Source organism: Solanum stenotomum, chromosome 2, assembly GCF_019186545.1.
Source record: "Solanum stenotomum isolate F172 chromosome 2, ASM1918654v1, whole genome shotgun sequence".
Classification (NCBI taxonomy): Eukaryota; Viridiplantae; Streptophyta; class Magnoliopsida; order Solanales; family Solanaceae; genus Solanum; species Solanum stenotomum.
In genome coordinates, this window is record NC_064283.1 from 18,731,792 (window position 1) to 18,757,162 (window position 25,371).

A 25,371-nucleotide genomic window follows, 5' to 3' on the forward strand; every position below is an offset into this window, starting at 1 on the left:
AAATCTCAATTTCAAATTTTAAAGTGTGAAAAAAACTTTAATAGAAAACAGTACCTCCAAATGAGCTTACCCAATGTAAATTCAAATTGGTCCAATCTTAATACTAATATCAAATACATAATTAAAAAACAAAATAGGATATACAAAGGGGCAAAAAGGATAAAAGGGACTTCAAAAAGAGAAGGAAAAAGGGGAAGAAAGAAACAAAAAAATAAAGTAATTTGCACGAGGGAAGAGGCGCCCATTTTCTCTTTTTGTTTTGCGCAAAATCCGCAAAAAATTCGCCCTGCTCCTCCTCTAACCACTTCTTTTATTAAAAAATTATTTATTTTATTTCTTTTCATATTAATAGGAGAGAAAAGGGTTAAATATATTCTTCAATTATTCAAAATGAGTTAGTTTTATTTTTTACTCAAAATTATCTTTCAACTAACAGAATGCAAAAAAATAATAATCCTTTTTAACGGCAATTTCAAAACCAAAAAAATGTAACTTTGGTAAAAGTTGTGAGGATAACTGATATATCCATGAACTTTAAGGTACTTAAGTGTAAATTACCTAACCATTGAATGAGCATAAGACAAATTAAAAAGGTGATTTACCTGCTTAATCACGCCATTATGAACCAATTAATTGGTCCTGACATGCAAGATTCTCTCAAAATTTACATTATACACATAAGAATCTATAAAGCCATTGAAGTACTCTGTTAAGTAAAGGGACAAAAGGATCAGATTGCATAGAAATATAATCTCAAGGGCTAAAAAAGTAAGATTCAGATCTTCAGTATGACCAGAAAGAAATACTTTAATAAGAAAAACTAAGTGGAATATTCTATATTAAACTAAAATAAATAAATAAATTTTAAAAAACCAAACTTGATAATTTTTAAAATGTAAGGAATATACACTAATGTATATTCAATTGCACTTCTTTTTCCGTGTAAAAAATATACGACCTCACGTAGTGAGGGCTCTACCCCACTAATACTTGTCTCCTCTAGTAATTACCTTCTTCTATTAGGCAAAAAATTTACTGGTCAATTAAAATTACTCTACTTTGGTGGTATATTTATATATTTATGATTGTCATTAATCCACGTCGAAAGTTTATGAACTTAAATATAAAGGTTTAATTATAATATCTAAGTACTTTTATATAGAGATTAAAATGTTTTGGGTGTGTGACCTTCATTTTCACGAAAAATGAATTTTTTTTCCCATATAAATTAGAATGAAAAAATGAGTGATATTTTCCTTTCGATTAATTTTTCTGAATTAACCAAAAATAATACTCCCTCTATCTCAATTTATGTGACTTACTTTTCTTTTTAATCTGTCTCAAAAAGAATGACACATTTTTATATTAAGTAACAATTTAACTATAAAATGTCTATTTTACCCTTAATGAAATGATTTACAGTCACACAAATTTTTATCATTTATTTTGAACCACAAATTTTAAAAATTTTCCTTTCTTTCTTAAACTTTGTGCCGAGTCAAACTATCTCACATACAATGAAACGGAGGGAGTAATGTGAAGGTAAAAGTAAATAAAAGTGAAGCAAAAGACAGTAGAGTGAAAAGAAAAGGAGCCGTTAGAGTGGAGGTAGTTTAGTGATAGAATCACATTTGCCAATGCAATTAATTACTCATTAATTTGACAGACACAGATTGTATCAAAAAGAATGCTTGTTGCCAATATGTGCAAAGGTTTTTTCTGTTCAAAAGATATCGCCCACACAAATACTGTCCGTTTTATATTAATTGATCAATTTCTATTTTAACATAATATTTAAAAAATCATTAATAAGTAAATAATTTTATTAATTCAACTCTTAAAAAGCCTTTTGCTAATTTACAAATAAATATGAATACTTTCATAAAAAAAAATAATGACAAGAATAATATAAAAAAATTAGTACTTAATATTTCTTTTAATTTAATAAAATGATCAACTAACAGAAACAAAGCAAAAATCCATTGCTTTCCACACTGTGGAGCCTTGTGAATGTGTCATCTTGTACTGACTCATTTTATTTGTTGTTTCTCATTAATCATTCTTTTCTAATCTATTGGTTAAAACACAATACTAATTTGATTCACAAACTATTCAATGGCTTATTTCACGAAATATAATACTCCATGTTCTAATTTACACGATTTATTTTTATTTTTAATCCGTTTAAAAAGAATGAGATATTTTATGTTTAATAGTAATAATTTAATTTTAAAATGTCATATTATTCTTAATGATACAAATTATACTCACACAAGTATCTTGACTTATTTTAAATCATAAATTTTACAAATATTTTTTTCTTAAATTTTATGTCAAGTCAAACTACATCACATAGATTGAAATGAAAAAGTATTATACTTTCTTAAAAATTGTGGTCTAACGTAAGTCATTTATATAAAATAATCATAAATATATGTATGACTATAATTTTATAAATAATCTAATTAAATATAAAATATAAATTTTATTACATAAATTGAAATGGAGAAAATAAATAAATTCTTTCATTTAAAAAAATTATGAAAAAAATTGTAGCACCATAAAGTTTTGAACCAAATAAGCGAGTATTGTTCAACCCCTGTTAAATCTTCGTTTTCTTATGAATAAAGAGGAAAGGAACGTAAAGTAGCATTCAAGCACACTTCCCGAGGCTAATGCATCAACACTGTACAAGATTCCCTCCTTTCTTCTTCTTCTTCTTCTACCTATTTTCTCATCATTTCTGTAATGGTCCCTTTGCTTAAAAAGTTGAACTGAATACTCTGTTTTCATTGAATGGTTTCCATTTCATTGTCCAATCGATTCAGGTTACCTTTTTATGGGCTTAAAGATTACTATTTTGTTCGCTTTTCACTCTCTCCTCTGTTTTAGAGCTTTTCTTCAGCTTCACTTGGGTTTCATTTCTTTGACTGAAGAGGTCTGATTTACGACTGTTTCTTTTTCTTTTTGCAGTTTTTTACATGAGTGTGAACCCCTTTTATCCATTTTATCTGTTTTGATGAAAAAAGCGTTTTGGGTTTGGTGTTAGGGTTTTAGTGTTTTTGGGGGGAAAATCAGTGTTAATGGTGGAAATGTTCAATTCAGGGAAGTGGGTGGTTTGATTTGATTGTCTTTTTTTCTTTGTGTAAATGGGTGCGGCAAGCTCAAAATCTGAGAGGAGTGAAGCTCTGAGATTGTGTAAAGAAAGGAAAAGATTTATAAAACAAGCAGTTGATTCTAGGTATGCATTAGCAGCTGCTCATGTTTCGTATGTTGAATCTTTGAGAAATATAGGCATTGCTCTTAGGAGATATGCGGAGGCTGAAGTGTTGATAGAATCATCTCTATCAACTTCAGCTACCGAGCTTGATAAAACTCCGTCACATTCGTCGTATCCATCACCTTCACCATCTCACGTTGGTGGGGTTTCAGATTCTCCTGTTCTAAATGGAAGCCCCCTTTCACCTCCTATTGCTACTAGGTTGAGTTACATGAGGTCTGCTGGACCTACTGCTGTCACTGTTAAGGTGAGTCCACCTTCAACCAATATGTATGTAGATGATGTTGATTTCTCAACCCCATTACCCCCACCCCCACCTCCAGATTCAGGGTCTTGGGATTTTTTTGACCCTACAGATAATGAGAGCTTTAGGTTTATTACACATAATGGTAGGCAACTGAACTTTGATGAACTTGGTGAAAAAGATAATGAGGGTGACAATGGGATTCAAGAAGAGTTCTTGACACCTAAATCTGAACCTAGAAGTAATGGTCATGGTAAATTGGAATTTCATGATTCTAGTTCAGTTATGCCTAAGAGGGCTGAGAATAATAGTCAGCAAGTAGCTGGTGGTGAGGGTAATAACGTGAGCAGTGAGCCGAAAGCAAATGGCTCAGTTGGGACTACGATTGGGAAATCTGCCTTGCAAGTATCTGGTTCAAAGGGAGACAAGCCTTTAGTGGATGAAAGAGAGGATCCTTCAGAGTTCATAACTCATAGAGCCAAAGATTTTCTTTCTAGCATAAAGGACATTGAACATCGATTCTTTAGAGCATCTGAATCCGGAAAAGAGATTTCAAGAATGCTCGAAGCTAGCAAAATCAGAGTTGGGTTTTCTGAGGCCAAAGGTAACTAACTGTCTCTTTGAGACATTAAAGAATGCTCTTTTATTGCTTACTTTGGTTTTTGCATCATTTTACCTACTGAAATTCACATGGTTTTTTGGTATCTATGGTCAAGTGCTAATACATTGCTTCTTCAGGAAAATCTTCGGTGTCCGCCTATTTGTCTTCTATGGGCTCAGGTTGCTGCAGAAAAGTGGGTGAGAACATGGCTGGTGGTAAGTTCATTGAACAAATTAATAAATCATGTCTTCATATAAAAGTTGCCAATTTGGTTATTTAATTAAACATTATATAAACAACCTCAAAAGAGGAAACATAAATCTAAATTCAGGCTTTAGATTGCAGAATTTGTGATTTTACTTAATTGTGTTACTCCAAAGGCAGTAAACTTGGGGTTTCTTCATGGAGGCAGTGTGTTAATGAGATAATCACATCAACATGTAATTTCTAGAGCTGTAAAGATTGGATATTGTAGGCTTTTCCCTTCAAAACAGTTGCTTTTACTATGAGCAAAATAGTTAAATTTTTATCAACATTTTGAGCTTACTTGAAGCAAAAGGTTGATCTTACTTTTGGAGCACTTTAAACCTTAATATTGATGAAATGGGCGTTTAAGTCAGAATGTTGACAGATTTAGCTAAGAGGCCTGTTGAGAAACTTTGCAGCACTTGCATCCTCGACAATTGTTTTGAAAGTGGCTCTTTGGTCTTTCGTGGTCATTTTAAGTCATATCTGAGTTGTTGTCCTACATAATTCTTGTCCTTCTCTTTCCTTCTTTGAGCTAGTTGGGGCTTTGGGTAGGTGGAGGAGTGTGAGCATTATTGAGTATGGGCGAGAAAGCTGGTGGTGACTGCAAGTTGCTGTGGCAGATGGACGGGTTGATGCCTTGTTGATGGTGGTAAAGGCTATAGTAATTGGGTTGTAGTCTTGGTGCTAAGCGGTGTTGTATAGCATATTGAAGGGAGAAAGGGCTGTAGAAAATTCGAAATAGAAAGAAAAGAAAAGGAAAGGAAGAAGAGAAATGTGTGTGACTGCAGGATAAGAGAGGTTAGAAGAGAGAACAAAAAATTGAGTGAAAAAATACAATGAAGGCTGTGGTGAGGGGATGCAAGAGTTGTGAGTGGATGGTGGAGCTTGGGGATGCAGAGGTAGTTACCTTGGTTAAACTTTTGGTTTACTCCGAGAAGATCACTGAGGTGTCCTAAGCTATTGACCAAGGGTGTGGCCTAGTGGTCAATGAAGTGTATTGAGACCATGATGTCTTGGGTCAAATTCCAGTGGAGACAAAAACATTAGGTTATTTCTTCCCGTTTGTCCAAGCCTTGGTGGGTAGAGGTACCCAGTACCTGTGTTGGCTAGAAGGTACCCTGTGAAATTAGTTAAGGTGCGCCCAAGTTGGTGGAACACCACGATTATCCAAAAAAGAATTTATAGTTTGTGATGGTGTACAGAGTTTTAAGATATTAATTGATATGTGAACTCTAAAAACTCGTGAATGTTTTAAAAGATATTATTTATAGAACGGTTTCAAACAGTTATGGGCATCACTAATCGGAAGACTTCATATAAATTTAAGTTTGAGACAGGGAGAGAGTATTTACTTTTTACGTCCATCCAAGGCGAAGCTGAAATGTCCACGATTCAAGAAATTCTAGTCCTAATGTGCTCCAACAAATATAGGGATTTATTATCTAAAAAAACACAACACAAATATAGGGATTTAAATCACAACTACCCATTAATGGAACTAAAAGCATAATTAACTATCAAACCTGTTTGGAGTAATGCTGGACAAACTTGATTATGGAGTTAACGTTAAAAAAATTGTTATGGAGTAAGTTTTTTTTTTTTTTAATAACCATGGTGTTCGTGCCGGTTTTTGCGCACCTCGACTAATTCCACGGGATACTTCCAGCTCCCACCAATAATAAGTATCAGGTAACTCTGTCCACCAAGGCTAGGACCTATGGGAAGAAATCACCTAGTATTTAGAAATATGTAATTCAAGTTCGGTTGTAGTTCATTAATTTGCTAGCACAGTAGCACTAAGAATTGAAGCAGGTCTTTCACAAATCATTTGCTTTTTATATTTTAGTTGATCAAAGCATTTCTTCTCTTTTTTCCTGTTCATTGCCATTCTAATACTCTAGTGCTATGCAGAAGCAGACCATGTAACAAAGGTGATTATCTGGAAGAGGACCACATCCTCTAGATCATCTTCATCGAGGAATCCTCTTAATAGTAAGGATGACAATGATGATAGTGGAAGTGATTTTGTCGAAGATTTTTGTATGATAGCTGGAAGCCACTCATCCACCCTTGACAGAGTATATGCATGGGAGAGGAAACTTTATGATGAAGTGAAGGTACTGACCTAGAAAATTGAGTGTCCTGATTATTTTGAATTATTACATTGGTGCAGGATTAACTCAGGGAGCTTGTAATTACAGCTCAAGTAATTCAAATACAAATAAAAGCTCAATCTTCAGATATTAATAAGCAGACTTCCAAGAAATAGTTGCTAAATATGGTTTATAGAGTAAAATACACCATTCTTTTTTTAAAAAATGGTTTAGAGTAAAATACTGCAGAATTTGAGAATTAAGGAAAATTTTAGTAGCCTTGATCAAACTAGGATAATTTTAGTAGCTGAATGGCACATTAGACAAAGAGTATACTGAGAAACATGTGGTGAAATGACCCTTCAATTGATAATTGTGATACTCGGGCCAGCTTGTGTGCACTTAGACTAATTAAACGTGTCCCTGCTACCTCCTACCAGCACAAGTACTGGGTAGCTCTGTCCACCAATACTTGGACGGACGAGTAGAAATCACCTGGTGTGTTTTTATTTCTGCTAGAATTTGAACCTGAGATCTCATGTGTCTCAACCCACGTCATTGACCTGTAGGCTACACCTTGGGTGTTGTTCATCCTAAACTACACAATGTGTAGCCTATTGACTGCCCCTAGGAGTATTACATAGGCCGATAGCTGCATTGCTCTATAACCAGAGATCTGGAAATACTAAGTTAATGAGAAATTTCAAAATGCTGAAATCTGTTGGACTTTTTTCCCCTTAATTTTTTTGTCCTCTTGGTGGACTGCAAAACTTCATGTGGGTCTTCTATATTACTCATTCACATTATATACATGAAAACACCCTGTCTTCCAACTTTTCCTTTTTTGACAAAATTCTGTTCTGCTTGAGGTGTCTGAGCACATTTCTTTTATTCAGTCTAAAGCATATTCATTATCATTGAGCTTCACTTTCATAGAAGTCCATCTCTTGTTATCCTCCTTGATGATGTCAAAATGTATCTTTCTGCTGGTGCAATTGTTGTTGTGGCATTGCTCTTTCATAAGAATCCCTATTTGTTTGATAAAGACAGAATCTGGTTGACAACAAGAACGTTTAGCAAGTTATATTTATATCCATAAAAAATGATGTTTAATAAGTTATGTTTATAAAGTATTTGGTTTTTAGGTCCATGCTTACTGCAGTACTCCAAACTACCAATCTGTCCCGTCAGTTTCAGTTGCTTTATACTGGAAAATCCTTCTTTTAGAAGCTGTTCTGGATCAGGATCTCCATTTACTCCAGTTCTCACTAGTGCCAATAGATAACAGCCAATCGAAGAATGTTTCTTTTCTGCGGATTGGGTGTTCAGAAAATTTGTATATATGGAGGAAATTACCATGTGGAAAACAAGACAGAAATTCGGAAATTTCTTTTAGTATTGATACTAATATTGATAAGATACATTTTCATTTTGGTTTCTGGACCTTCCATAGTTTTGTTGTATTTCACACCTCATCACTGTTCTCGAATTGAATCTTGAGGAAATGAGGATGAACTATAGAGCCTTTCACGGGCATGTCATTATTGTGGTAATTTTAGAAGATAATTTCTCCTTTTGTGTGATTTCAAAGCTCATTTGCTGGTCATCCTCTTTAATTTGTAGACGATTGAGTCAATCAGGAGAGATTATGATCGGAAGTGTAACCAACTTAGGCATCAATTTGCCAAAGATGTTAGTGCCCAAATAATTGACAAAACACGGTCAGTGGTGAAGGATCTCCATTCACGCATCAGGGTGGCTCTATATTCAGTTGATTCAATATCAAAGCGGATAGAGAAAATGAGGGATGAAGAGTTGTTGCCTCAAATTTTGGAACTTATCCAAGGGTAAGGACAACAATTCTTTTACTCTTCCTGCTATTGGATATTTAATTTGAGGAACTATTTTATTTAAACCTCATTTCTAGGGTAATCTGTCCATGCACATGCCTTGTATGTTTGCTATTATATTTACTATTAGATTCGTAATATCTGGGCTCCATGCAGATTGATCAGAATGTGGAGAGCGATGCTTGAATGCCATCATGCTCAGTATATAACCATTTCTCTAGCATACCATGCCAAAGCTTTGGCTTCTAGTCCCCAGGGTGATACTCAAAAGCTGATTATGAGTCAGCTGCAGGATGAAGTAGAGTGCTTTGGCTTGAGTTTTGCCAACTGGATTAACAGCCATACTTCATATGTGGAAGCTCTTAACAGCTGGCTGCAAAACTGCATCCTGCAACCACGTGAGCGAACCAAAGGCAGAAGAGCATTTTCCCCTCGACGAGTTTTAGCCCCACCAATATTTGTGCTTTGTCGTGACTGGTCCACTGGGATTAAATCTCTGCCTTCTGAAGAGCTTAGTGATGCCATCAAGGAATTCTTGTATGACCTGCGGCATTCAGTTGGACACCACTCCGAGGAACTGCAAAAGAAAGAAACTACTCCTGAACCAGGGAATGAGGAATTGGAAGTGAAAGATGAAGAGAAGAACGATGATAAGTCATCAAATTTGAATTGCATTCACTCGAGTTTAACAAGGGTTCTGGACCGTCTGACCAAGTTCTCGGAGGCTTCTTTAAAGATGTGTGAAGATATCAGGCAGAAATGCGATACAGCTCGAAATGCATATCTGAACTATCGACCAGCACCAAGATCCTTTAGTATATGATTGCATTATGAAAATATGTTATTGTAAATCAGAAGTGGCTATAAAGATTATGCCTTCTCTTTTTGGTGGAAAATAGGTTACTAATTTAACTGAAAAAGTAGACTCTTCAGTCAGTTTAATGATTAAATATCCATTCTACTTGCGAGTTGCATCATGCATGAGCTTTCAAAACTACGTAGTGAAGGCAGCGACATTTCATCTGTTGTTAACTCTCTTCCCAAATGTTGTCTCAGTATTATGTTTTAACATATTTCTTTTCAAAGTAAACATTATTGCTCTTATCAAGGTCAAAGTTACTAGCAAAACAGCAGCTGCTGCGTCATGTGGAGATCAATTTGTAGTGACTATGGATGCTGCAGCAGTTCCGAATTTAGAAAAAAAAGATAGGTGTGGGACTTGCTGTACCTGAGCTGACAGTCTCTTTACGTCCATAAGATAGGGGTAAGATCCGCTTATGTTTTGCTCCTTTTGGACTCCAATATGAAATTACACTACCTATATTATTATTATAAAGTAGGTGTGGATGTGAACCATTTCAACTGGTCCAGCAGTGGAAAATGTAATAAGCTCAAATGGTCAATACCAAAATAAATGCAGAGCAGTTTCTGCTGTTGTTGGGGCTGAGAAATCTGTCAAGAATATGAATTAAGAAGCTCTTATGTTTTGCTCAACAACCCTCCATCTCAAATTATCTGGTGTATTTCTATTTTCAATTGTCTTAAAAAGTGATTCTTATTCATATCTTACTATAGTCTCTCTTCACTATATATTTACTCTATTTATATGCCTTCATCCCTCAATTGAAGTGTTCTCCTCCGTTCCAAATTATTTTCAGTGTTTCTATTTTACACCTCCCTTAAAAAACACTAATTAAGGAAATTTCTAACTATCTTATTTTTATTTTTATTTCAACACATAATCTTTCTTAAATGAATATTTAAGAAAGATTTAGAAATGAGATAACTATATTACTACCAAGGGTAAAAAAGAAGAAATAACAATTAATTTTATTTATATTTCTAAAATAACAAATAATCAGAAATAACTATATTTAGAAACCACCATAAATAATGCAAATGCTTGATGTAATATATAGCACCCCTTCAGATCTGATTTCATATATAATGTTGAGACAAGTACATCAAGTTCACCTATTATTAGAACTTGTTGACAAGAAGTGAATACAACAAGAATTCCTCAAGCTTGCTTTACCAAAGATAAAAGTGATACAGGAAGCTTGACATCAGGATAAATAATGGGATACAAAGTATACTTATAAGGACCATGGGGAACTTCTTGAACAATGAAAATCAGAGCTGTTAGAAACTAGAACCCAACATTCTGAGTATACTGCGTATAAGCTTCTGATGGAGTCTGCACACCAATTGGAGCACGCGTAACATAATCTGGAAGATCAAAGGCATCAACAAGTTCCCTTGCGATATTCTTAACTTGGAAGCATAGATAATCTGCTAGCTTGTGAATTGCCTGTGAAATTAAAAGTGGATGGTCAGGCATAGAAGAGAATCAACCTGGCTAGAGAGTGTTATAACTAAACGAAAATTTATAACTTGCTCATTTAACTTCTAAGATAACCATATTTGCCAAGAGTCATTTACATTATATGGTGATCTAGATTCTTTAAGAGAACAAAACTACTAAACGTCATAGTATCTACAATGAAAGGGGTCATCAAGATAGAATAATCCTTAAGAACCATATCAACTGCAAAGCTGCAATTAGATTCTGATGTCGCGTACTATACTCTTGAATGGTTTAATTTGCATTTAGTGTTAAATTCAAGATATAAAGATGAAGTACAGTGACTAAATATCCAGCTAATATTCTCTAGATTCATACCTTAGCTTTGTTAGGGGCCATGTAGTCCACATTGCGGTAAGTTCCTATGTCATTCCAGATTCTATCCAAGGCATATAGATCACACACGAGTTTTAGGGCAGCACGAGAGTTTTCATCAGGACAACTACAAATAAAAGAGAGAATTAGATAAATACTAGTTGAAGGAAAGATAAAGTTTCTCAAACTGTGATTAGGAAAGTACTTTTTAACTGCTTCAATGAACTTTTCAAGAATGAACGATTCAATATGAGACTCTGCAAGTGTCAACAGGTGATTTAAACATCTATTCCAAGCACCAAATCCTCCAAGAGTCTTGGAGTGCTTCTGAAGCCGGATAGCTACACTTTGAAGCAACCTTGACGTACGATACTGGAAAAGGAGCAGTTACAACATTAGTTAGATATACAACGCTGTTGTATGCCAATATGTACCGTCGTTAGATTGACCACAAAATACTCACCCTAAAAGCATCTAACTGGAAGTTAGGATTGCGTAAGTGATCTTCACTTTCCCATCTAGCAGTTACCGGGTTAGGCTGAGCAAGGTAAGAATTCATGGATTGTCTTAGGTAGTTCCATGTGACAGTGAGTGTCCCACCTTGGAATTTCTCCCTGTACTGCTTCAACAGAAGACCGGCTACCTGGATCATAAGAACAGTCGTTATACCCTGTCCCTTTATCATATTTTGCTTAAAATAATTAAGAAACAGAACAGTTCTTTTTGTATGCAAGAGGAAATGGACTTGAAATCTCAAATCTCAACCTGCTGCAGAAGAACAGTATTGTCTCCCTCAAATGTCTGAAATATGTCATGATCATTCCTCAAACTTCCAAACCTATTGACAGCGGCATAACCATGGCCACCACAAGCTTCTCTACATGTGCTCAATGACTTTGCTGTGTAAGAAGTGATATAGGCCTTAAGCCCTGCAGAAAGTGCATGTACGTCCCCTATCAGTTCCTCATCACGAGACTTCTTCATTTCAGAATATTTTTCCACCAGATGAAGTGTGGCAAAATGGAATGCGTAGGTTGAAGCCAACATCGGCATAAGCTTGTGCTGCTGAGATTGGTAGTCAAGTATACTAACTTCTGGTTGTTTAGGAGGACCGAATTGCTGGCGCAGAAGAGAATATCTTGTTGCAATAACAACAGCAATCTTGAGAACACCCACAGATGAATACGCAAGGCCAACTCTACCACCAACAAGTTCTCCAAGTGTGGCAGCAAATCTTTTGCTAATTGTAGGCAGGCTGCTGGTGTATCTCCCATCCCGTGAAACATCTCCAAATCGATTAAGAAGGTTATCTCGTGGAATTCTTACTGAACGGAATCTCAACGCACCATTATCTACTCCATTCAAGCCAACTTTATGGCCACAATCATGTATTTCAACCCCTGGCAGTGTTTTGTGGGTTTTCATATCCCTTATTGGAACAATAAATGCATGAACACCCATGTCAGTAACACCTTTTGTATCATGAGTTGGTAACATCAGTCTTGCAAAAACTGTTGCAAACTTCCCATGAACGGCAGCATTACCAATCCACCATTTAATAGCCCCATCATTTGGCGTGTCAATTATGAATTCATCTGTGAGTGGATCAAAGGTGGCAACTGTCTGAAGACCTTGGACATTTGAACCTGGTTAGCAAAAGGATCAAACTAGATTAGAATGAATCCAAGTGTCCTAATTATCAAAATAACAGAACTATATGGTAATGGTTTTGATTCAAATAAGTGGCATTCTTATGGATGTTAATTGATATATACTTCATCAACTGCCTGGGCAATACTAACCACATTCTGCAACGTTCAGATATCCCAGTTATATTCCGTAATATTCCTTTAGAAAAAGAGGACGAAAAAATGATCTGAATGTTTCTTTGGAACATAATGCTGTAAATAAGTCAAGGATACAAACACGTACAGAACAACCTAATCTTGCAAATTCCTACCAACATTTGTTATATGCATTGAGCCAATGTGTAAAGTATTTATCACTACTTTAGCTACGTATGTTATACGCAAACATCATCTCCCTTAACTCAATTGCTAAAACAACTGTATGTGTAGTGCACACGACCAAAGAACATATAAACATCATAGACATTGACCAGGGAGTACAAAATGGAAGTTGATAGTGAAACGATAAGAATAAAAGTAGTAGTCCAAAACATTTTACCATGATGAAGCTCCGTCATTGCAAAGCATCCCGGGTAGTCCACATTGTCTATACCATCAAAGTATTTGTCTCTGTGCTTTTTAGTTCCCAAGTTGATAACAGAACCTCCCCATAGACTGTGTTGAAAGTCCAATCCGTTAAGAATTCGTTATTACCTCTATTAATGAGAAACTCAAAACATAAGATACCATCATAGTTGCTATAGCAATCGAGATTCAGGAAAAGATGCAACTAGAACAGAAAATACACCATGTTGAATCATACAGTAACAAAGGGAGGATTAGAAAAGAAGACCGTATGGTATGTAAGTTTTACTAGGGTACTCTTGATCACCAACAACCTTAAGGTTTGGAAATGATGCATTCTGAGAAGCATCAAATTCTAGCTTTCGCATACTTGCATAGATGATAAGTTGGCAATTAGGTGCAACATGGCCATAAGTTATACTAGGAACTTAAATCATTTGTACATAATAGCAATAAAGAAGGAAACACTATAGTTGATCTGATCCGGATTAGATCTGAGATATGGTATACTAAAGTGGAGCGGCAACATTGTCTGTGCCTTATACTGAAGATCTTTCCTCAATAAACATCAAATAGCAATCAAGGTCTTGACTAGAATCCTATGAAGTATCTTCTCTGAGAATATACAAATCCGATTGGTCCATACAATCTTATTCAAAAGGAAGCTTTTCTATCTTGTTTCTATGCATGCTCTTGAACTCAAATAAAGCTATATAACCCCAAAAGGATCTGCAGAAACTTCATCAAATGCATTCTGCAAGGAAGAAAACATTTTGCATATTGGCATATTTCTGGATCCTATTGGTCCTTGTAAATGATCTTACTGGTATATAATCAGCACAAAATAAATGATTTTTCACATAGCATCAAACTGTTTCATAACAACTACACCTAAGTGGCTAAATTCCACAGACCTCTAAATCCTCCCCGAAAAAGAGAAACTATAAAAACAAAACAGAGGCTAGCTAAAACCCAAAATCAGCAATATGAATACGTATTAATATTTCAAATTACATATATAAATATCAGTGCTACTCTAAACTCAAATTACAGATATAACTGTTACTCCGGGCATCAACAATGAAAACAACAACAACATACCCACCTGTGTGATTCCAGAAGAAAAATGTTTTCACAAACAAATTTGACCTCAATAGTGAAAATATGTCAAAATTAAAGTCAAGGCGGTGAGGAGAATTTATTTTTTTACCTGTACTGAACACCCATTTTGATGCCAAGTGACATGTCAACGCTTCCCACAGCTTCAGCAATCGCAAAATACTTAGCCGGATCGTCAACCACATACCTAAATGGCCTAATTCCACCTTCCCTTACCAAACCCACAAGCTGTTTCATGCACAATTCCCTATGTTCATCTTTGGATATCTCAATCGGTGTTTGAAGTTCCGGTCTTGAATTAAAGTAAGCAAATACTTCTTCCTGTATATCCCTATGCTTCCCTCTCATGTACTCCGACAGCGTCTCCGTGCTCACGTTAATCGCCTTCATCTTCCCTGCGCATCTTAGCAGCTCCAATTCCTGAACCGGGGTGTCCTGAACCGGGTTCAAATGCAACGTCAGCAGATTGATTCGCCGGTTCACCACTTCCGCCGTTTCTTCACTGTTTTGGAGACACTTTGAGCTGATCTTTTGAAGCTCCATGGAATCTTGAAACGAAAACGATAAATCAGTAAATGTATAGGTACGAGTTGTGTATGTATAGGTAGAGAGAGAAAGAAGACGTGTTATGGTTATGGAGGTTCGAAAATGGAAATGTTGAGAGGAGGTTAGGAGAAGAATTGAAATAGTTTATACGGAACGTTAGTGTGACGTGGAGTCACGAATGACATGCCACGTGGAGTTATGTCATTGGAGGAAAATTGAGGTAAGTTGATATATTTGGCGCGCCTTTCGATGTAGATCAAGATAGGGATGGGTGAATCATGAATTGGGATTTGGATGAGATTGGTCGTCGATCAAGACTAATATTTTTTTGGCCATTTTTTCTTGGAAAAATTGTTTTATTTTTTTATTTGAAAAAGAGAAACTCTTTGTTTTTCATTATTGGGTTTGAATATTTATCCAATATTAGATTAATAGCTTAGCTTACTTGTAGTAAAGGACTTTTTGTTTTGACTTTAAATAATATGCAAGTTCGGCAATACGCTAAATTATTTGGCGATTCTATGAATTGATAGGTGTTACTATTATAGTCATTTTGGATATGTCTTAGTAAAACAATCATAACTTTATGTTTCAAACTCGAATTAATGAACAATTGATGGTGTTGAAAAGAAGACTCATACACATTTAATTTGATAGATTATGAGTTACCTAACTATTCATATTCTATGAGATATGGACGTTTGAATTGACTCTTTCATCATCTCATGATAAAACTTAATTGATAGAGAAACTTTGAACTCGACGTAGTGCTAGATGTTCCTTATAACTCTAATTCACATCTAATACACTTACAACACTAGGAATTGATCTTAACACATGTATAAATTAGAAATCATCGAAATCGGATTTATATGCATATGGAAAATGATTCGAACTTTTTCTAAAAGTTACGGATGTTACAACAAGCATCTAGGACACTAGGTAGGATTGTTGACGGTAAATTTGCACTTATATGTAGTAGTTTCTTACAAAATTTAATATCATATTTTTAATTTGTTGAAAGTCTTACGAAAAATACTTCTTTATGAATATTATAGAAAATTTTTATAATATAAAATTAGGAGCACAAAAACTGACAAAAATTTAATCCAAAGAAAACTTAGCAATAAAATTTAAGAAGCAGCATAATTTCTTTTGGCGTGTTCTCACTTATCTTTTTCAAAATAGGAAAAGACTTCTATATTTATAGATCAAAAAAATCACTTCACCTTCTAATGCGTTGAGACCAAAGGATTATAATCCAAAAATGGTAAAGAATTGATGACGCATTATCATCATGAAGTATAAAGTCTATGTCATAATTGTAATAGAGCCATTAATAATTTATTTGGAGTAATAACTAATTAAGGCTATTTAAGGAATAAATAATTTAGGACATAAAATAATATTCTCTTTCAAATAAAATAAGAGATTTAATAATTCTTTATATATATATATATAATTTTTTCTAACATAATTATCTTTTTGAGTGTGCATTATATCTCCACTGACAATAGAAAATTTGTTAATGTAATTTTGGACGATCATGTTCTTGAGGCAAGCATGAAAATAACATGAGTTGGTATCCCTAATTTCTACCATTATTTAACCCTGAAGTTTGTCTTGGAGATAAAGTGAATAAGAAAGGATGAATGAGTCAACAAATTAAAAAATTACTTCTCTATTTCTCCCTAAAAATAAATTGTGCAAACACATCATTCTTGTTTTGAGTTATTGAGATGCGTAATATAATGTGCGTTCATATGTGATACCACTATTTGATCAATTTGATGTTACACTAAAATTCTTTATTATTTCTTGGTTTGTATTTTTTATGATCATTTATTATTAATTTGTATATTACTTCCTACTCCAATTCCCTGTCCAACAATACTTATTGATTTTGCACACTTGTTAAGAAACCATAAATAAAATGGTTATTTTACTATATCACCCTTTGAATATAATAAATACAATGTCTTGAAAAATGTAAAAGGGAAATGACAATAATTAATGATAAGAGTAAATTAGGAATTTAGTTAAAATTATCCATTGATTTCATAAAGTGGACAAGTATTGTTGGACATCCTAAAATAGTATAGTGGACAACGATTGTTGGACGGAAGGAGTACTTATTATCTATTATAGCAGGTATTTTACAATATTATATCATAACTATAATAGATGATTGACCCATTTTTTGAGATTATAAATTAAATATTTATTTATAAATATCTTTTAAATGATATAAATTTAGGGGTGGGCATTGGTCGGTTCGGTTTATTAGTTTTAAAATATGTTAAACCAATAACTAAATCAATAAGATATTTTTTATCGATTTTGGTCCTTAAAGGTTCGGTTTTCGGTTTAACCAATAAAAAAATACTTATAAAACAAATATATGACTTTTCTAATAAATTTGATGCGAAAGCACAATAATGTAACTTTACAAATGCTCCTAAAATAGAAACAATAATAACAAACATGAAAAGAACTATACAAGCGTAACACAAAGAGAAATTAAGAGGAATAGGGTTCTTATTTTAGATTTTAACATTTATTATAATGTGAAATTGTGATCTCGAAGTCACTGTGAAGTGTGAATTGAAGGCTAAAGGACAAAGATAGTAACAATTAAGATATTGAGATTAATATATAATATTTATGTACAAATAAAAGTAGTAAATTACTAGTCTATCTTAATGGGTTATCGGTTTACCGAATAACCCAATATTAAAAATCAATACCAAACCGATAACCCAATATTTTTTTTATAAAACCATTAAAAACCAGTTAATCCGATAACCCAATAACAATAAACCAATAACACTTTTATCGCGATTCGGTTTTTGCACACCCCTAGATATAATAGTATAAAAAAAAATATTAAGAATTTATATTAATTAAACTCTCAATTAAGTAGTTTAAAACATATATGAATTGTTTCTTTTACCTATGAGGTTACAAGTTTGAATTGAGTGATCATTTTGGTGATAAAATTTTAATTTTATTTTCTTCTAAAAAAATAGTAAACTAAAATTATTTATTTACTAATGAGGTGTTTTTTATACAATTCATATTGCTAAAATAAATAGTAAAATTAAAAATTAAAATTAAAATTAAAATTCATTGGTGGATTTCTAACACTAAGGAGGCTTTATAAGGTGTTTTTATACAATTCATATTGTTGCATATCGTGTTTCTGCACACTTACACTAACAACATTATTGTTAAGTTTCCTTAATCATTTACACAGATTGTAAAGGTTTATTTACCATTCAATTTAATTTTTTTTTTTTGTATAAAAGACTGGCAAACTGAATTTTATTTTAATAAATAAAAAATTGACTTAATCAACAAAGAATTTCAAAGAGTTGATCACTCAATTTAGTTTCATTGGTGATAAAAAGATTAAACTTCAAAAAGCATGAAATCAGGCCTATTTTGGATTAAACTTTAAAACACAAATTTAAAATAACTTATTCTGAATTAAAAAAATAGCCCATTTCATTAGGTGCATACTGAAGGAATCGACTTAGAAATTGATACATACTACTGAAAAATCAAAATTTGAAGAACTAACGTAAAATTGACATATTTTTTACCCAATATTTTGTTTAGCAATTTTGGCCTAAGAATAATGGCATATTATATTCAATATTGTATTCAGTCCTTAAAATCATACTGAGTAAAATATTTTTTCCTGAAGTTGTATTAAACGTACTTAAAAATTAATAGGACACACGTTTATTTTTATTTCATCTTATGACAGTTTGTATACAAATGAAATGACAAGTAACAATTAACAAGTGTGCCACCAGACACATTATTGTCAATACCTTATTACTATTATTATAATATGTTTTTTAGAGAATAAACAGTATAACAATTAAATATCAAGATAATGTATTGTAGCTAATCAAAAATAATTTCAGTACGTAAGTGCAACAATTCACCTTAAAGAGGTCTCTTACTGTATTTATATTATTCAACTATGACCAAATACATTGTAAATATTGTGCGATATATTTATTGTATTTTGATATACATAATTAATACTCATATGATTAAACTAATAAATCATTGCGTATATAACAAATTTCGCTCATCTCCCTCGCCCCTCTTCATCACTCTTCTATGTATATGATATCTCAGATACATGCGAATCACATTAGATACATACAAATATATGTATCTAATGTGATTCACATGTATTTGGGACACATAACGAAATCTCGCCCGCTTCCCTTCATATTTTAGTATATCTGGTAGCAAAAAACATGTTTCTAAATGTATATTCCTCAATGTATGATAGGAAACTCTTAATTAATGGTAAGACACATAATATTTTAAAAATATAGTCAATAATAGAATATATGATAATGAAGTATGTCTAATTATGTAGTTTATCTATAAATATATAATGCAAACATTACAAAGTAAGACTATTTTATGCCAATTAAGTCTGTAATATAAGGATAAACTACCTTATTAGACATACATCACTACCATATATACTAATCTTACATCGACTATCAAACAATTACATATATTACCACTTTTAGGATTTTATACCTTATATTATTGAAGATACAATTAGATACTCATCCCTTAAAATAAGGATTGATTAATTATCTTTCTATTTAAATTCCACAATTAACATTTTAATAACATTCAAATATTTTTCTCTCTTATCAACTTCCCTCAATCTCCAACCTTATCAGCATCTCTCCCTCCACTAATAAGCGAATAATCAACCATTTTACTCCTAAGAATCAAGTATAGTTCATATATTTTACTGCAAAGAGGATGACTTTAATGGAAATTTATGCTATGTCCTAGTTGTTTATTTGTATTTTTTTCTTGCCAAATTATAGTCATGGTTTCTCTCTAACAGTTCCCTTCTCCAGTTGACTCAAATTTCATCTCCGATACTTGAGGGCCTTCTTCAAATCTTCATTAGTAGGAGGGACGAAAAAGTGGAAATTTTGATGGATCTGACGGATGTCCGTCGGATCTAAGCACAATGAGCAACATATGATACGATAGATACTCTACCATCATATGCATAACGAGCAACATATTATACGACATATACTATATATCTATGATTTCAGATGCTAAAAAAGGGAAGAATTTTGAATTTTTCTATCTTTTTTGGATTAAAGATACGACAAATACTCGCAATTATGATTTGTTCCTAAATTCATGTGTTTAAGTTATTTTCCATATATAGATACACATAATTAGATGTATATGCTTACTATGTATTCAAAATACATGTTTTTGAATATAACGTATGAAATTGATATTTGATACATCAAATTAATACAATATACAGATAACAAATACACAAAATTAATACTAAACATTTCTATTAATGAATTTATTATTTCAAAGAATAATAAAATGAAATTAATTAAATATAGATACACTCCTTGATTTCCGCCTAATATTAAGAAATTTGATTAATTTAAATTTTCAGAATTAATTGTTCACGTATCATGAAAATCCTCAATTACTCCTCTAATTAAGGAAATTAGTTACAATCAATTAATTTAAACAAATAAAATATGTATCTTGATTTAAAAATTTGACAAATACACGTATCTCGTGAATTCAAAGTCATGTATTCTAAGCACGAAATATAATAAATAAAGTCATATTTGAAACTATCGAAAATCATAGCAATTAGAATATAATGTAGTGGGATTGATGTAGTTTGCCCCTAATATAATACATGTTGGCGAACTCTCAACAAATAGTGGTAAGTTAGGTCCATTTTATGCTATGAATTCAGCCAATTGAATTTCCAGCCCATCTAATGTGGGCTATACTATAATAATGGCCCAATCATTTTCCCTCCAAGTAAGAAAGTCGCGCCCATTGTTAATAGGTTTTGAACATACAAGGCGGGCCAAAAACTTAAAGACCCTTAATTTTACCAAAATTCGATTTCCCGCCCCACAAATTTGCTGAAACTTAATTTTTACTTCCACCATTTTCATTTCTGTGTAGCAAATCCACTGTAACCAAAGAGAAAAAAAACCCACCTTTATCAATGGAGATGCTTTAATATAATTCAAGATTCAATTTTTTAATTTCAACACTGTACATTGGGTTCTATCAATCTTTCTGGATTTTGTGTTAAATCCCTTTCTCAAGGTTAGTATCCAAGAACCTGATTGATGATTGGTACATTAGAATTTCAATTAAAGTTTGTTAATTTTGTTGTTCTTCTGATTTGCCCAAATTTTCTCTAGGGTTTTAATTTGTACAGTAGCTGCTGCTTCTGTGATTAGTATTGATTAGACGTGTTAAGGTTATCAAGTTTTCATTTTTATTGTTGGTCTGTATCAAATATAAGATTTTTTCATCAACTGTAGTAGATTTGAGAATTGGGTCATGGAAATTTATGTGTTTTAGGGCTAAAGATTGATTTTTGTTGGTAGGGTTCATGTTGGATTAGTGATTGCAGGATGGATGAAGATAATGCTGTTGAAAGGTGTCCTAAAAGTCGTCCTGTTTTGGGAAATATAACGAATCAGCTTGGAAACAAGAGACCATTTTCTGCACTTTTGGGGAATTCAAGTCTAAAGTGTGTAGATAAGGGAAATGAAAATCTAGGGGGTAAAGTTGTTTTGGTAGATGATGGAGATAATGCAAAACGTGTTTGTGTTGGTCCTCGGCCTTGTAGCAAGATTAAGTCATCAAAGGTAGATGTTGTATCAGGGATTACAAATATACCAAATGACAACCAGGATCCCAGTTTGTTGCGAGTTGATTCAACTACTGCTATCTGCCAAAGTACAATCGGAGATAACAATGAGAACAATGATGCTTGTGGGAGTGCTATTGAAATTGTCAATGATTGGGAAATAATTCCAAAGAAAAATTCTGAAGTTATAAATGATATGGATGGTTTGGTAACTGGGGTGCCAGTGCCAGCATTGTCCGGAACTGATGACCATGATGCTGCCCGGAGTTGTGAAATTAACGAGGATAGTGAGGGCACTGAAAGTGAGGATATGTTTCCTAATGGCCCTGATGAACTTGGTCTTGATAATCTGGTTATGAGTCAGTCTGGGTCAGTAGACTTGGCAAGATTGCCAGATTCACAGGAGTCAAGAGTTAAACTTGAGACATGTACAGGAACACAAACTTGTGAGGATAATTCAGGTTTAAGTGCTAGCATTGAGTCAATCAAAGCTTGCTCTTGTACCTTTTGCACCAAAGGTAAAAATATCTCGCAGACCATTATATTGATTAATGTCCTTCTGAGCTTATATCCCGTCATGTTTCAGTTCATATTAGTGGAGTGTTGATTTAGTTTTCTTTGTTCTGTGATAATCAGCTGCTTATATATGGTTAGACCTACATTACCAGGATACCAAGGGTCGGATAAGTGGTGAGCCAGCTTAAAAATATTTTAGTTACTTAATTAAACTTAAGATCCTTGTTCTTTTTCTCCTTGCTTCTTTTCTTTACTCAAATACTGTTTTCAAATACCTAGCCATAAAGAAGAGTCAGAGAGAAGCAAGTCTTTTAGTTGAAAGAAGTGGCAAGGGTAAAGAGCTTCAGAAGGAGGGTCCAGAAAAGAATACTGAAGCAGCAAATCTTGAGTCAAGTTTAGTGGGTCACTGGAAGTCACTCTTTCAACACATGGAGCACATTTTTCAACGGGAAGCTGACCAGCTAGTAAGTTTGCTAACTGACCTGTTCAGTCTCTGAGTTGGTATAGATACTCAATTCAACTTTTACATATAATAACTGAGAGTTGTGAAGCTGTCAAGCTGATGGATGTTCTCTGTTGACCATCCAGCTGAAAGATTTTTCTTTATCAAAGTTAACTCCCATTGTTAGAGCTTTTGGTGTGGTGCATTGTATTTTTATACTAGTTGGATCATTCACGTCGAGGACACATACTTGTTCCATCAGTATGCCTTTTGATGGGAACATTGTTCATATATTAGAAGATTGTTATCTTTTAGAAATCTTCAAGTATTTGCCAAAGTTTGAAGATTTTTTTTTCATTCTCAAAAAGTAAATCTTCAAACTTTGACAAATGGGCAGAGCTAATGTTTTGCCTTTTGATGGGCACATGGTTCATAAATTAGAAGATTGTTATCTTTTAGTAATCTTCAAACATTTATGTAAGTTTGGAGGTTTTTTTTCATTCTCAAAAAGTAATCTTCAAATTTTGACAAATGTGCAGAGCAAATGTTTTATCTAAGTTCAATATTCAATTTGAAAATCATGTTGTCTTGTTACTAATAGACAGGAAGCAGTAAGTGTCTCTTTACCTCTTTACTGAAAAATAGAACATTCCCAATCTGTCAATTGCCCACGGAGGAATGGGGGATTGACACTACTTGCAAGTTGCAACCCGACATATTAGCCATGTTGTAATTCATAGCAGTCTCTTTGTTAATTTACTGTCCTGGTGGAGTTTGTCAGGACCAGTAGCCAGAGATTACTTGTTAGAACATCAATAAGCATATCAGTGTTTTGTGAGATCATGTTCTTTCCATTTCTGAAAACTTTGTTCTGTAAATAAATAGTGATTAGAGATGTAGTTGCACTTGTGAACTGCCAACTAGAGAGAATATTAGAAAGTCCATTCAATTAATGTTCTGTTACTTATTTTCTTTTAGTCACCACCCTGATTTATGCTTCTTAGATACATTGATATAATGAATTCAATGAAAGAAGAAAATAATTTGAAAAAAAAATGAAAGAAGTTGTATAAATATCACATTTATATAATACACGAGTATCACTTCACCATTGAATGTTTGATTCACCGTTCCGTTTCTTATTCTCTGTTCTTTTGCTATTTGGCTCCATCATTTGTATATATTCATAGCCCTAAACAATTTGGTCTTGCCCTCAAAAGAAACATGCATGCTTAAGACATGTCAATATGCCATGTTTTGGCAGTGAAGTAATAAAAACCTTGTCTAATTCCTGATTTTTAATTTCTTTGAACCATTGTTAATGCAAATATCAGTTGATGGAAACTACTCCATGTTAAACTAGAGTAGTTGGTCATGATCTTGCCACATTGACCTTGTTCTTCAGGCAAGCACTTAATCTGTAAATGATGCTTAGTTGCATCATGTTTACTTTCTGCACAAACACTTTCCCACTCATGCAAACCCCAATTCTCTCTCCACCCCCTCCCAGCTCAATTAAACAGCATTAGTATGAACCTGATGATGTATTCATTTTTTTGTTGCAGGAAGGTAGTTTAGTTACACTGACCGACCTCAAAGACAGATGCAAGACAGAATTGGATTCGTCCAATGGGACCTCAGAGAACTGCTAGTTGGTTCCAAATCTTCTGTTTGAGGTTCATTTTCTATAAGTTTTTTGGTTGCTCATGTTTTAACATGATCTATTGTACTTGTGAAATCTTGTATAACAGTCCGGTTGATGTAAAATAGTTAGAAAATGGTCTAACATTCTTGGTGATCATACATCACAACAGAATGAGTTTCATTAGATGAGTGCTGCAGTTTTTATTATAGTTTGAGGCTATATATCAATTGCTTTCAAAGCTACCATAGTGAATTGTTGAGCCAATGACACCTGATTGATCATTTTGTGAAGGGAAAATGTTCAAATTTGCCATTTGTTAGTAGTTGAGGCCAAATATACCCTCGTTATAAGATTGGTTCAAATACGCCATTATGTACCAACAGAGGAAGCTTTTCAACATATAGGACTTTTGTACAAGGAAAACTATCAAATTTGGCTTGAATTAAGTGAAGTGGTCAGATTTGCCTATGAATTTTTTGACATTGTGCAGACTTTTGTTCTCAAACTTATCAATCATCTCTCCAAATCAATTACCATCATTATAATTGATCCTCTCAACTCTCAAAAGCAGCATTATTTGAAGTCCACCATGAGTTCTTTTCGTATGACACAAAGGACACATGAAATATCGCATTCAAACTATCTCTCAACCCATTATTTACCATCTTTCCATATTACTATTTTACTTGTCCTAACACAGCCTGCCCTCAACCTCTGTAACCTTTCTTTGATCACCACAATATTACTGCAAATGATTTAGAAACTAGATATTCTGTTAGAAGGTTTGCATTGATATTAGGAGGTTGATGTGGAACTCTGGCATCACTATTAATGAATGGTGATGGAGTTGTGCTGATAGAGCTTCGACAAAGCAATTGTTGATTATTTGAGTTTTATTACGAATGATTTGAGGTTTGAGAGTGGTTAATTTTAGTTTTGGGGATATAGAGACCTTGCCATTTGAGATGTTGAGTGATGAAGAAGTTTATATTGTTCCCATCAAAACAATGATCCCTTTCTTCAACATTCAAGGTCAAAATTGGATGATCCAACATAGTTTAAAGGCATAATTGACCTTTTTACTAAGTAATGAAAGTCCATGGTACTGAAAAGTTATTGTTGTTAATCAATAGTGACATATTTAGACCAATCTTGTAAAGGTATGTGTATATTGT

General features: G+C 33.4%; 3 protein-coding genes across 4 annotated transcripts; 2 read left to right on the forward strand and 1 right to left on the reverse strand.

Moving 5' to 3' along the window:
* The first annotated feature begins 2,657 nt into the window (after positions 1–2,657).
* Positions 2,658–9,278, forward strand: LOC125855213 (protein ALTERED PHOSPHATE STARVATION RESPONSE 1). Its single transcript, XM_049534906.1, has 5 exons — positions 2,658–4,128; positions 4,263–4,340; positions 6,286–6,491; positions 8,091–8,314; positions 8,474–9,278. Exons 1-5 carry the CDS (start codon positions 3,150–3,152, stop codon positions 9,138–9,140), a joined length of 2,154 nt encoding a protein of 717 aa, XP_049390863.1. The 5' UTR covers positions 2,658–3,149; the 3' UTR covers positions 9,141–9,278.
* A 942-nt stretch (positions 9,279–10,220) lies between these two features.
* Positions 10,221–14,991, reverse strand: LOC125855214 (acyl-coenzyme A oxidase 2, peroxisomal). The gene is made up of 7 exons (XM_049534907.1): positions 14,421–14,991; positions 13,185–13,300; positions 11,763–12,643; positions 11,461–11,640; positions 11,203–11,369; positions 11,001–11,124; positions 10,221–10,628 (listed from the first exon to the last, which is right to left on the reverse strand). Exons 1-7 carry the CDS (start codon positions 14,870–14,872, stop codon positions 10,467–10,469), a joined length of 2,082 nt encoding a protein of 693 aa, XP_049390864.1. The 5' UTR covers positions 14,873–14,991; the 3' UTR covers positions 10,221–10,466.
* Positions 14,992–20,811: 5,820 nt separating this feature from the next.
* LOC125855233 (uncharacterized) lies at positions 20,812–24,459 on the forward strand. Of its 2 annotated transcripts, none has more exons than XM_049534933.1 (5): positions 20,812–21,040; positions 21,354–22,111; positions 22,230–22,283; positions 22,389–22,573; positions 24,117–24,459. In XM_049534933.1, the coding sequence occupies exons 2-5, from the start codon at positions 21,355–21,357 to the stop codon at positions 24,201–24,203; spliced, it is 1,083 nt and encodes a 360-aa protein (XP_049390890.1). In that variant the 5' UTR covers positions 20,812–21,040; position 21,354; the 3' UTR covers positions 24,204–24,459. The 2 variants fall into 2 exon arrangements, with proteins under 2 accessions (XP_049390890.1, XP_049390889.1); XM_049534932.1 differs by having other exon boundaries at positions 21,328–22,111; positions 24,117–24,458.
* Positions 24,460–25,371: the final 912 nt, after the last annotated feature.